General features: G+C 37.5%; 1 protein-coding gene across 1 annotated transcript in view; it reads right to left on the bottom strand.

Annotated features, from left to right (window-relative positions):
* The window catches only part of LOC109055817 (glutamate receptor ionotropic, NMDA 2A-like), a 123,660-nt gene that overhangs the window by 41,147 nt on the left and 68,147 nt on the right, over positions 1 to 14,366 (bottom strand). Inside the window, exons 3-4 of the mRNA XM_042725861.1 lie at positions 13,443 to 14,035; positions 3,713 to 3,827 (exon numbers count right to left, since the gene is read on the bottom strand). Of these exons, the coding sequence (XP_042581795.1) occupies positions 3,713 to 3,827; positions 13,443 to 14,035 (708 nt within the window). The remainder of the gene's footprint in view (positions 1 to 3,712; positions 3,828 to 13,442; positions 14,036 to 14,366) is intronic.

Here is a 14,366-nt window from a genome sequence, read left to right on the forward strand (position 1 = left end):
CATTTACTTGAGATTTTGAAATTGACTGTATTGACATCAAACCCTAAACAGACATGCCAATAAATACCATGCTGGCAGAACATGTGCACAAGTACCATGGTACAATTTTTATTAAAAGAATTGAAGGTGGTGTTTGTGTGCACTTGAATATTCTACACGCGTTTTGTCATCCTGCATTTTTACGCAATAACGCAAAATCTGCATAAAATACAGATATGGAAATCCAGACACTGTCTACATTATATTTGTCATTTGTCATTTAAATTGAAATAACGTTGCCGCATCGCAGACAGTTGCTGTCACTTATGTCACCAGAAATTATCATAATTTTGATAATGTTCAAAAACATTTACACACTAAAATTCCAGGAGTGACAGCTGCATTTGTATTTAATGTCCTTTACCCAATAAAGGAACACCATTTAAGGCATTTACAGACATAAGGATTATTGGTGCAAGATCAATGTCATTCTGTGTAGCATCTCCACTCAGTTACTGCTATTACTGAAGACTTTGCAAAAGTATGCTTTATGACATGCTGCACAATAATGGCCACGTGGATTTGTCGTCAGGGCAAGGTGTGAGATGTTGCTTTGGTTCAACGGGGCTGTAAATCTGTTCAATGCTTTTGTCTTTGCTCTGCCAGCAGTTCACACTGATGAATAGGCTTTGTCAGATTAATATCAACATAGTGTGGTGTCAAACTGCATTACACTGCAGTTACGTTCCTTAGAGCTATGCATTTGACATGTAGTATTTCCTGCCCCCTCCCCCTTTTTTTGTTGTCTTCCACCATGAAGCTACTGCACCCCTGCGAGAGGCATCTTTTCAATCCATTGAGATGAAACCCAATTGAGTCATTAGACGGTTAGTCTGGCGTGTGGTCGCCAAGTTTGTGTGATTATTTCCTACTAAATTGTGATTCTTTTCCTGACACTTGTAATCCAGATCCTCTTTAAACAACATCAAAAAAATCAAACAAAACAAAAAACAAAATATGTGACAGCACACAGCCAGAGTGACAACCAGTTCAACATTTTATCCGCTTTAATCAACATCAACAAGAGGAAACTTGACATGGAATTAATTAATGTAATAACTTTCATGTGGATTTAATTTGGAAACATAGCAGCTTGATCTTTGCAACTGTCAGCTCCCTGATAAAACGAGGGAGGAGTGCGTTACGTTTGTACATGGCCACTGGCAAGCGCAGAGTGCAAAGTGTCAAAGGCTATTTTTAGATTGACTGAGGCCCAACAACTGAGCCGTCTGCCATTTGTTGTCCCATCACAAAAGAGTCAGAGCTCATACATGCAGAAATCTGGAGTGGCCAAGCGAAAAAAAAAAGACCTGACATAGCCTGGTATCTCTTATGCTTACAAAAACTTTAAAATATTAGTTGTTGTTTTTTTTTTACCAATCAAAAGTTTGAGGTCAGTAAGATTTTTTAATATTTCTCAAACACTAATGCTCACCAAGGCTGCACTTGTTTGATCAAAATACATTACATACATTAAAACATACATACATTAAAAATGGTAATATTGTAAAATATTATTACAATTTAAAATAACGTCACATGACCCTTGAGAAATCATGTTGATTTGGTATCAGTTTTATCAATTTTGAAAACAGTTCTGCTTTTACAGTAATTTTTTTTGTAGAAACAGAAATCTTTTGTAACTTTATAAATATATGTACTGTAACTTCAGATCAATTTAATGCATCCTTTCTGAATAAAAGTGTACATTTCTTTCAAGAAAAAAAAAATTACGGACCCCAAACTTTTCAACAATAACAAATATTAATATAAAAATCCTTTAGAACTATGACATATACTGTATCATAGCACCATGGTACCATGATCTATTGACAAATACACAACAGTAACAGTACAATATGCGTTACACTACATGTCATGATTCAGTGAGATATCAATACAATATATATCATCGTCAACACAATATCATAATTGCATCAAGATTGAAACTGACAGTGAGAAAGTGACTGTGTGATAGGGAGAGAGAGATAATCTGCGGTATCAGTTTCAATCTCTCTTGTGCGGTTCATTTCACTTTTGTCCAGTGCTGCATCTCATTGAATCAGTTCTGACCATGCTGAGGGAAATGCTGGTTTCAGAGTTTACGCTTATTTGAATGACCTACTTCTTCACGTACTGAACTGTAGAAAATGATGTAAATCAGCACATAGATAAATACAAACATCAAAGACAATAGCGCAAAAAAAAATGAATTTGTGATTGTATTGGCATAGCTCTAAGGTAATTGAGCCTGGTTTATTCCATAAAATTGGTAAGTGGAATTGACGTTATAGCACCACATTTCTGAAGGCACATTGGATAAGTAGATGTGCCTGTAATATAGCAAATAATGTTAAAAGTCACATGCTTTCACCTAAACAGTCAAGCTACGATTTTACATTTTTGAAAAATGTATTTTATATTGTGCAAACATTTTCTTAATGTTATTGAACTGAGTTTAAATTTGAGTTGAATATAAAATTTATTGATGGTGTATAATAATGAAAAAAATTCTTCTTCACTGCTGGTTCAGCTAATATTTTCTCAACAGTGCCATCGAGTGTTTTGGAGAATAATGCAAACGTGTAAAGTTTAAAGTGCTGTGAACTATACTTACAAAAAAGTTTCAAGGATTAATTTAGTCGTATTTACGTGCTAAAAATTACTTTTGGAAACACATTTTTTTGAAGACACTGAGGAGAATTTGGACAATGAATGTTATGGCCACCTATTATATTCTGCTTTAAACACTAATACTACTACAATATCTAGTCCCAAATGAGTTGAACAACATGTGATGCATTTTATAATAGATTGATGAAACTCTAAAAGTTTAACGGACAGTCGAAACAGCATGAAAAATAATACAGAGCTGCTGTAATAAAGCCCAATACAACACTTTAGCATCAGATGAATAACGAGGTTCTAAACACCTCTGGGATCTAATTTAATGTGTTTTATCCTGCTCTAACACAAACCCAATATCATATCTGCAAAACAACCATCGTTTAATGAGCCATACAATGTTATATTAAGACAGACCACCAGTAAACGGATTCCCCTCTAAAAAATGCAATGTCTTGAAGATGTTTTAATATTATTGATGATTGTCACGCTCTCCTAACAAGAGATCAAGAGGCCTGATCAGAACAAATCTGTCTTTTGCCGCATGGACATGTACTCATGACCAGATTCGTCTTTCAGTGCAAGCCTTATTCTGTCAATTAGACTTTTACTGATATTGATTTGCAGAGCAACTCCACAAATCAATTTCTCCCATTGTTTTGCCATTCCAATTATTCCTCCTGCACTGTTTTCATTGAACCACATTCTCTACTAAAACAGAAAAATGACGGACACGCTCATCCACAAATGCACTTGTGTGGGTTCCCATTCATGTTTGGTCTCGGACTGGATTGTGGTCTAGAAGGGAAAAAAACAGGCCCTAATTACACCTCCGAATTTGCAGACTCTAGCAGTGTGCATCTGAGGTAATTACCGCACTGACATACTTTTAAACCGTTCCAGGGTGTAATTAACATCGCGGATTCATGGGTACTAATATTGTATGAACAGTTGTTAATGACGCTTTGCTTGGAGGAGTTATAATGAAATTATAATGGTGCAGTTAAGAAGGTCAGTTGTTTTCGGTGGCGGCACGGAGTGTCCTTACCTTTTCCCACTCTCTTTCCTTGTTCAGCACGATCACAACCAGTTTGGGATACACCTGGTAACCATCCTCGGTGAAGGACAAATCTCTGCCATCCCAAGTCACGTTCATCATGTACCTAGAGGAGGCAGAAACCTCATCAGGTTCAGAAATAGAGCAGTCAAGTGGCACAAATCTAATCTGCTGCAGTAGGCACGAAAAGAACTTTTCAGCCTAATGATGTTCATTCTATACCTAAAACATCAAAATAACATATGAAGATCATTTTCAACATGCAAGCAGACAAAAAGAGGAATTAATGAGCCATCTGAAGACTAATGACTGACCTAAATCAGACGTCACACATTAAGCGAAGATGAAAATCTGAAGTTATTATTAGTATCAAATCTACATGAATCACTACTATTCTTTCTTTTGTCTCCATCTTCAAAGAAATTGAAAGAGAGAGCATGTGGATGTAAAACCGAAGAGACCAGTCTAAGGAACCATTCTGGGTTCAATAAAAGCTCTTTGATTTCATTTGTGGCATTAGATTACCACAGAAATTAAGTCTGACAGGTTCCTCGGTTTCTTTTTATGTATTTATTTATTTAATTTTTTGGTAACAGTGCAGAAGTAAGCCGGGCCAGCATTCCGAAAGACTGAAAAACGGAAAGGAAAGACCCCCAGGGGTCCACAAGGTTGTGCTAGTGGGTCTACTAACTATAAATATATAATATTTATTTTATTATATTTTATACAATTTTAAAAACTCTGGTCTAAACGTTTTCTTCTTCTTCTTCTTCTTCTTCTTTTTTCTTTCTCACAACATTAAGGGTGTTGATAAAACCAGATGGGCATTTTTTAGGGAAAGTAAAACCCAGGCGAATAGAGTCTGGATTTTTCTCTTTTCACAATGACACCCTGTTATTGTCATTTTGAAAGCGATAAACCGAGGAACACATTGTGTTGCCATCCCAGTTTTCACACTATGTCGTCAGGCATCCCTCAGAGACCCGAGTGGCAAAACACCAGCTGACACAAACACATCAGACTGCCCCTCTTCCTCAGTAATTATGACCCAGCCATTTTAACAATCCCTGTGGCATGGGTATGGCCTGGTGTTAAGTTTTATTCTGCAGTACTGCCAGGTGAGCAGAATTAAAAGTGTGGCATGATGATCGATTTATGAAGCGGGTCTTAGTTGGCGTCTAGTGACTGAATGGCATTGCAGGTTGTTGAATTGATTGCAGTCCCATTTAGGAGGAGAAGCGAAGGCCCACTCAACCTAGATATATTGCTGAATCCAATTACATCAGACTGTGGGAGAGGAAGAGAATCAATAAGCTCCGCTCTCCTCCACTACAAGACATGTTTCCATTCACACTGGGCTCCCTTATATACTTTAAAACTTCTTTCATATTTTACACCTCACCCAGTTCCCTTTGCTGTGACCTGTGGATCACTACACTGGTCACACCTGCAGAGCCCCTATTCCCAATTACTGAGGAAAGCAAGACACTAGACAAAGTGTGTCAACAGAGCTTTAGGTACTCAGCAGAATCGCAGGAGTGTGAGAGTTGTGCTCATTAGCTTAGTATGTTCTGTCACTTCTAGACTTGTGGTGTTCGGACTGGAAGAAACATAGTGACAAACAGAACAAAAATAAGTGATGGGGGTGGGAGGGATCAATCTATCTGTTTAATGTACAACAATATATTAATCTATATACTGTAGTACAGAATTAAAAATATAATGATGTACTTAAAAATTTTTTTTTAAAAAAAAACGTTTTTTCCCCCTCGTGGAACACAAAATGAGAAAAGAGGTTAATATGAAATGGTCAAAGCTTTTGTTTTTCAGACACAAAAAAATAAAAGGAAAAAGACAATGAAAACATGCTTGCACACTAACCAATACCTTGTATATATAAATTATTACTATTATTTTTAAAGTATAATGTAGTTAAAACAAGATTATTATTTTTTTTTGTCATGTAGTTTCTAGCCTTGGCCTGACAAAAAAATCCTGAAAAAAAAGCCTTGACCTACACCAGCACGACAACTAGACCCGACCCAACTCAACAGACCTTCCATGAACACCTTCCAAGAACCCCAGCTCACTTCTCCCTACTGAAATTATAGCACATAGCAACCCCTGACCCATGCTTGCTCACTGTGAACCCTTCATCAAAGTCCTCGTTACAGCAGGTGTGCCCGAAAGGGCTGCACAGCTGCTCTGGGATCATCCAGATTAAAATAGGTGGGTGGTACAACTGGCCTGAAAATGTTCACAGTACTTTATATGTGGTCAGACTGAAGTTATCAGCTGCACTGCAACTGGCCGAGTGTGGTTGATTATAACAGTTCCTCGTTAGGCATTTATAGTAACAGGGTTGACACTAATGAGGGCAGGCACAATGTTCCCTATGCAACATATATTTTTCAGTCATTAGAGAAGAAATAAAATGCTCCTACATGAAGTTAGTTAATTTGTGGGGAGTCTGCACTTCTCGAGCTGAACCCACTGGCATGACGGAATGTGTAAATGAAATCAGCTCTTCCTTGAGTAATAACTCCGGACGTGATATACAAACTAATCCAATAGTTTTTCTGACACAGGTATCTGTGCAATGCTCAATCATTGTCATAAGAGAGCATTGCATCTGTACAACAATAGCAGAACAGCTGGACTTTGGAGATCTTTTCACCTGGGGCTCTAGGTCTTTCTATGGGAAATATCTAATAACTTTTATAATTTTTATTTTATTTTATTTTATACAAACTTTTGTTTGCATTTGCACTAAATGGCAATATATATTGTGCATAACCTTATAGTTTACTTTCCAGATATTGCAATAATTTACTTAGTGCGATGACAAATCAAACATATGTCTTTATGCTTGGACTTACATGAATGCATCATATTTCAAGGTCTATAGCCTTAAACAGTTTTCAATTATATATCGTCTACAAATCCATCCTCCACTGGCAAGTCAGCAATTAAGCCCAAACATTACAAAAAATAACCAGAGAGGGTTTTGACTGGCTAGTTTTTGAGGTCTGGGCCACTCTTTAAACAACAATGCTTTTTTCACCATAGGGAGGACGTCAGAGGCTCAAGACAGTTATTTAAACCCAGCTCTTCATAATGCTTTCCATTATGCTACTGCCTGCCAACTTAAATGCGCTTTAATGCGCTGTGATGGCCATATAAAAGTATTATTTCTACAGGAGCTCATATTTCCCTTCACTCCAAAACACAAAGGCTTTGAGGAGATGGTACGGCTCGGGCCCTTTAAGGCCAAGGTGCCAAAGACATCGCTGCTAACCCTCCCCACGATAGAATGACCTGTTGCCACTGCTTGGAAATGCTTAGCCCACTCCAGCTCATATTCCAGTATTATAACTGCCATAAGTCATATTTAATTTTGCCCATGAAAGTTCAAAGTAATATCGGTGACTCCTGTGGCATTGCCGTCAGTGAAATGGTGTTTTGTTGGGGGTGGTCAGATTGGCTTCCATCTCAATGGGAGTGTTTAAAGTGGCCTTTATTTCAGAAATGTATGGTTGCAGAGAGCACAGCTGACAGCTACCCTTGGTCCCCAACACTGGGGAGGAGGCACACTGGACTCGCCGTGCCTCTCCCCTGTTGACAGGTAATTTCAGTATTCGTCACTGATATATGAAAGCTAAATTTTGCTAAGGTCCGCTTTTCACAGCACTTCAGATGACAGTCTTAAATCTGTCATAAAGGAAAATTTTGCTTTGGGACTGCATATTTCACCCAGGTTTCTGACACTCAATTTTAACAAGAGCATGAAATGCTGAGAGAGGTTCACTTGCCAGTTTTTTTTTTTCACCCCAAAGAAAAATGCTGTGCCAAATACATTCCCTATATTCACAGCTTAAATATACAGTATATAGATAGATAGATGTAATGATTTCTACAAATGAAGAGTTCGGTTGCAAAGCGCGATAAACGCCATTTTTTGACATTTGGATTTTATTATTGGAAATCACTGTTCAGATGCACCTTAATCTATGTGTGAATTGCTGCCATTAATAAGATTTAAAAATGTACATTTTAAGCCTACTACAAAATGTATTTTTTCACAAAACGCGATATCCGCCAGCCCAGTTTCTTTACAAAGTGCGATATAACGTTCAGGATGCTGCGCGAGCTCAGGATGTCACGCGAGGAGAGAGTCACCGCCGGTGAAGTGCTCCGAGTTTGCTCAGTGATTTAACGATAATATCAAAACAAAAAACCATATATTTTTAAAAAGAGGATTCAATAGGCTAACTAAAAAACGTTTACCATTTTATTGTTTATACTGTAGGTGAGCTTTCAGTCACGTAGGCTACGTCACTGATCAACAGCTGTCTGTCAGTCACACACACACACACACACACACACACACACACACAAACAAAACATTGATTCACTAGCTTTTCTTAATGTTATTACAGTAGTAGAATATAGCCTAAGGTGGATATATAGCGTTTTGCAAAAAAAAAAAAAAAAAAAAAAAAATTTTTGTTATGTTCTGGCCAAAATTAACTCTGATTATTATTAATCAATCTTTGTATATACTATTCCATATATTTATGATGTATTGTTTTTTTAACCAATTTAAGATGTTTGACAATGTTAAGATAAATATGTTGCATTTTGGCATGGTTTTTTGACTTATTTATGAACTATTTATGGACATAAAATTAAATAAAAAATATCCTGGATTTGAAGAATATTGTGTCCCTGGCCTTCACTGAGCTCAAGTAATAGTTTAATGTACAAAAAAATTGTGAATGAACTTAACTGTTGATGTCTTAAATAATAATGTCAAATAACCAACATTTCTCAAAATGGATATGTCTCGTTTTGCAACGAAACTCTTCAAATATATATATATATATATATATATATATATATATATATATATATATATATATATATAAACTTTCAACTTTCAACATTGATACTAATAAGAAATGAGCCACATTAAAATATACTTATGAACTTTCGTTATATTTTTATATTTTTTATTGATGTCTTAATTGCTTAATGTGTGCTCACATTCTGTCAAAAAATTGCTAAAAATTGTTTGGAATCTTTTGTAAAAGTACAACTTTAGAGCCATTTTCACAGTCTATTTTTTAAAAGATTCAAAAACAATATAATTCTATCTGTAAAGACATTCTATATTCTATACTTCTATCTATTCTATATTTAGAATATTAAGCACAGTGACTGACTGTATCATTAGAAAGCTAGTGCATAAAACTCCAAATGTGTTTCTGGGTCAAAGTGATTTAAAATGATGGAGTAGTGAGTCTAAATCTAACAAAATGAAAATCTAATATTCACAGAAATATTTTGACTTGGCTATTTTGTGGGAATTATCAGTCCAAGAACAAGGCCATATTTTCAAAGAATCTGAAATCTACATGCCTAAAAAGTCTAAATGCAAAAGAGACCCCATGCAGTCAGGGCACGAGTCCTAGTAGAGCCCATCTCTGGCCAAGCCTTTGACCATCTGTGCTGAGACTATCAGGATTAATGTACCCTAGACACCAGGGTGAAAGTGGAACTCAAGCAACACCGCTCCACTGCAAATGGGGCAATTCAGCATGTCTGCTCAGCACTGGCAGGTACCATAGAGGCAAATGGGTGTGACAGACTAAGGACTGGCAGCATGCAAGCAGGGTGCTGCAGCCGGCGCCGGCTCCAAAGCAGGAGCGAAAGGAAGAAAAGCACTCTGGCTCATCAAGAGCACTTTATATTTGGAGAGCTCTCCAAGCGTAGCAAAGTCTCTATGTTATTCTGCCCTGTGTAAAACATTATTCATTAAAAGCATAGGAGCGCTGCGCTGTGCTGTCCCGAGAGAGTTTGAGAAGCGCAGCAGTGCCCACCTCTGGGTGTCTGACCGGTGCTCTGCAACTCCCTAAAAACCTTCCTTAGCGTTTCCTATCTGCCCCCTCACTATTAGCTTACTCAAGAATGCAGCTCATGCTGAGAAACATATCAGCAGGATGTAACATTAAATTTTGCATATGCCTGACCCATGCCTGTCTCCTCCTTGGGTTGCTTTTTCCACCCCCTAGTTTTCTTTTTCCACCTGACTGACCAAAAAATGTATTTGCTCACATAAATAGCCCTGTTGTTTCTACTTTTTAAGTGCACGAACAAGACCAACACACACACACACACAAACACACAATAAGCTGACTCTGCTCCCTCACTCACTTTTGGGACTTATTTATATATATATATATATATATATATATATATATATATATATATATATATATATATATATATATATATATATATAAAAACAAAGTATCAGCTTTCAAGGCACATCAATTTTATGAGGACATTCAAACTAAAAAATGCTTTTGATGCTCTTTAATATATTACATCTCATGTGATTTGTGTTTAAATTGTGGAAAAATGGCAATGAAATAACAACTTATCACCACAATTATCTCAGGAAAGTTAACCAATGTGCAAAAAAAAAAAAAACAAAGAATAGTCTTTGTTTGCTTGTTTGTTTAAGAAATTAATACTTTTACTCAGTAAGGATGTATTAAACACGTTACTTTTAAATATATATATATATATATATATATATATATATATATATATATATATATATATATATATATATATATAGGGAACCTTCATAGCCCTCTAGGCCCTTAGTCCTTAGGGACTAATCTATTGTAAAAACAAACTTTTAAATATTATTTTTAATAAAAATACATGATTTCCAATTTTATTTAAGCAATTCAGAATTTCACAATCATCATCTAAATAAAATAAATACTATTTCTGTCGAAATAAACTTTTCAAATCTGCCTATTCAGTGAATATGTTAAAATAACTTTTTCTCATTTTCTCATTTTTTCTCATTTCTCATTTTTCTCATTTTTTTCTCACGCCCATTTTCTCCATATAAGAATGTTTCCGCCTAGTGTTTGATTGATGCTCTGTGATTGGTGGTCCAGCTGTGAAATTACAGAGGGGCAAGCAATAGTAAACCAATAAGAGTGTAATTTTAAATGACAGAAAAACTGACCGATCATATCTTTCCTCTAAATCAGTGGTTTTCAACGTGTGGGCCGCGGCCCCCTAGTGGGTCGCGATGGTATTGAAGGTGGGCCGCCAATTACTATTAAAATAAATAATAATATTGTTAATATATGTAAAAATGTCTAAGTCATAACATCATTTCATATATATAATTAAATAATCCTGAGTTATTTTCTGTTCATTGCCAGTTCATTCTAGGGCTGTGCGATAGAAATTGTCATAAAATCACGATTTGAGCGTGCGCGATTTCTAAATCACTTTATAGCACAATTTTCCGCGGCCCTGACCTCCCGCAGTATGCCATCCGATCTAATCAGAATGCAACGCGCCTAGCACGAGAATAGATGTGATGCGCCTTTTTTCCGAGCCCATGTTAACGGATCAGTGTGTTCACACTGCACACTGTAAAAGGCTAGAAATAAAAACGTGCGAGTTGTGACTGCACAGGACGCAGTTTGAGTGAGAGAAGACACGTTTTAAGTGCGTGCACTTTCTCCGGGCGAGAGCAGCGTGTATCTGAGCAAGCACGTCTGGTTTTGTGACAAAGCAAAGGAAATCTGCGTGCGGACAGATTCGCGCTCGCGCATTAATTTAATGTGCTTTCGCGTTACAATAACTCGCTCTCGCTGCTGCTTCTGCACCGCATACACATACTATATACTCACTGCAGACGGAGTAGGCCTACGTGTGAACCTGTATAATGTATAACAAATCTATTTCAACACCTGAGGCACCGCTACAATTAATGAGCTCTATAAACAATGTATGGCAAAAAAGAAAAAAGTCCCTGGACACAGGATTTATTTATTTATATATTTTTTTGCCATAAGTCTAGAAATTTTGTTACACCTTTACTATAGTGATTATTTTGACTTATGTCTGTTCTAGAGACGTTACAACTTTTTGATAAAGCTCTAATTGGTTTTCTTTTGGAAATAAGTTTTTAAATTCATACTGAATGCATTTATGACTGTAAAGCATATCTGTGTGTGTCAAAATTGTGATTAAAATCGAAATCGCAAAATTGATCAAAGAAATCGCGATAGGTTTTTTTTGTTGTTGTCCATATTGCACAGCCCTAGTTCATTCAATAAATACAGTTAACAATCTAGCTTCTGAGTACTAAGTTATTACCTCAACAATAGCGGGGTCAGTTAATTTTTTTGAAGTGGGCCGCGCAAACATATGTGTTTGGTTGTGTGGGCCGCGAGTTGAAAAAGGTTGGGAACAACTGCTCTAAATGATCGGGCCTTGTTATCACTAACTTTATGACAAGTTCCGCCCGGTGCCCGCTGTGGGATCTCTCCCTGCATTCCATTCGGAAGGGCTCATCCCTATGCCCTAATCCCTTCAAAGGGTTTACCCTCCGGAGTGAGAGCTTCGAAGGGTTGAAGGGTGTAGGGGACCAAACAGCTGTTTCTGAAGTGCCCTTCTGTGTTATCATCACGTGCCCACATGGGAGCCTGAAGTGTCCATCAGTTGTACCCTTCGAAATCTTTCATTTCGAAGAACCCTTTGAAGTGGCCAGTTTTGTGCACTTTGGTATAGAACGACCCTTCATTATGGCAGCCATGATTGTTTTCACTCCGAAGTGCTCTTCGGAGGGCGATATATCCCGTTTGGAACGCACCATCAATCAAAAAAAATATATATACGCTGATAAACTAACTAGCTATTATTCACGTCACAAAAGGAAGCCGCAAATAACTTAAGTAAGGACATTTACTGGGCCGCTGTGCCAATAATAATAATATTTAATATAAACACTGCTTATTTGTAATGAAGTGTCTGTCGCTAAGTTGTTTTGCTGTGAGCTCTGTCATGATGTGTTGGCTTACATTAAACATTACATTTGTTGGTTTTGTGCACAGATCAATTGTGTGATTTCTAATGAGGATTTTCATTTGACTTAAATTTAGCTATGTTTTATTCTGGTGATATCAGTCACTCTCCCTGCGCTGTTTTCTTGTTGCATTTCTGCATTTCGCACACCGGACGAGAAGCGCAGCATCATTGCCGTGTGATGCGGGACTCTAGGGCAACTTATCGCACACCAGTCGTTTCGCGTTCAGTTTGAGATGGCTGTCTAAAACCTTTAATCTACTCTCCAAACAGTCAAACATTCACTTCAAGAATGAGCAAGTGGTGTCAAATGAGTTTGAAGTTCGGTTATATTATATATATAATTGTACTAACCCCAAACTTACATATAAGGACTATACACGCTCAAAAAAGGCACAAAAGGTTTTAGGTACTAAGTTTGGTACTAATATGTACCTTTAAGGTACTTATATACACCTTTCAGGGGTAAATAGAGTATAAAGGTGTACCTTTTCAAAAAGTACCACCCCAGTGATAGCTTTTGTAAAAAAAAAAAAAATGTATATTTGCTCAGAATCTTTAAAGATCACTTGGAATTAAATGACAGCCACCTAGAGACATATTAGGTCTATCATTAAAAAACTGATACTTATTTTTGCAAATGCCCTATATGCCCTATGTCTCTTACAGAGACCTCTTAGGTTGTTTTTTCCACCTTTTCCACTCTTGTGTTTCCACTTTTAAAGTGCAGGAACTGGATGGACAGGCTGTTGACAGAAAACACTAACATACCACTGACACTCGGATAATAGCCCAGCTCTCATCTTTCACTCACTTGTGTAACACGCTGGGTGGCAACTTGGTTTTTTCCATTTGGCCATAGCAGCTGGTTTTTGCCTCCGGGATGTCCCCAAACTCTTCCAACATGGCTGCAGCTGCCGTGGTTATAATCCCAAGCCCATCTCGAACCCGTGCCTCAAGAGGATAGTCCCAGTCATCGTAGGATACAGAGATCATTCCAGAGGGGAATGAATCTGGAGTGATGTCTGGGTTGCCCGTGGTCGAGCTGGGCACGATCCAGATGTAGCCGAAGCCAGTCAGGCCCAGTGATCGGGCCTCCTCCAAGATGTAAGATGCTTCGTCTTTTGAGCAGTACAAGAGGATGACTGGAGACTGCACCTTCTTCAGCTGGATCTGGGTCCTGGAGTCCCCGTCTACGGCGTCCAGGGTGATGGTGTGCTGGAGGTCCCAACCGACAAAGCTATTGTCGACCGTGGTCTTCAGGATAGCAATGAAATCCTGGTAGCCTGGGAACTTGCTGGTCACTATGGAGAAGACATGCCAGTCGTACTCTTCCATGATGTTGAGCATGAGCAGTGCCTCCTGCTGGATGGATGCTCCAAACTGGAAGAATGTAGATTTAACATCCTGTTGAACAAAGAAAGACAAAAAGAACTGTCACAACATGATAAAGATAAGATAAGATAAGATAAGATAAGATAAGATAAGATAAGATAAGATAAGATAAGATAAGATAAGATAAGATAAGATAAGAGTTAACAAAAGTTAATAAGATTCTTTATTAAAATGAAATGAGACAAAAAGGAAAGAGTTCTTTAACTCCTTTGAGATCCATCTGATATGTGCAGCTCTGGCCTTGACTAACTCATTGTTTAATCCTGATGCACTGAGCTAGTTCTTTCTGGCTGAGCAGATTCAATCCCCATTTCTTTAGAACTATTCCCTCCAGCGTCCCAGA

Source organism: Cyprinus carpio, chromosome A3 (genome assembly GCF_018340385.1).
Source record: "Cyprinus carpio isolate SPL01 chromosome A3, ASM1834038v1, whole genome shotgun sequence".
Classification (NCBI taxonomy): domain Eukaryota; kingdom Metazoa; phylum Chordata; class Actinopteri; order Cypriniformes; family Cyprinidae; genus Cyprinus; species Cyprinus carpio.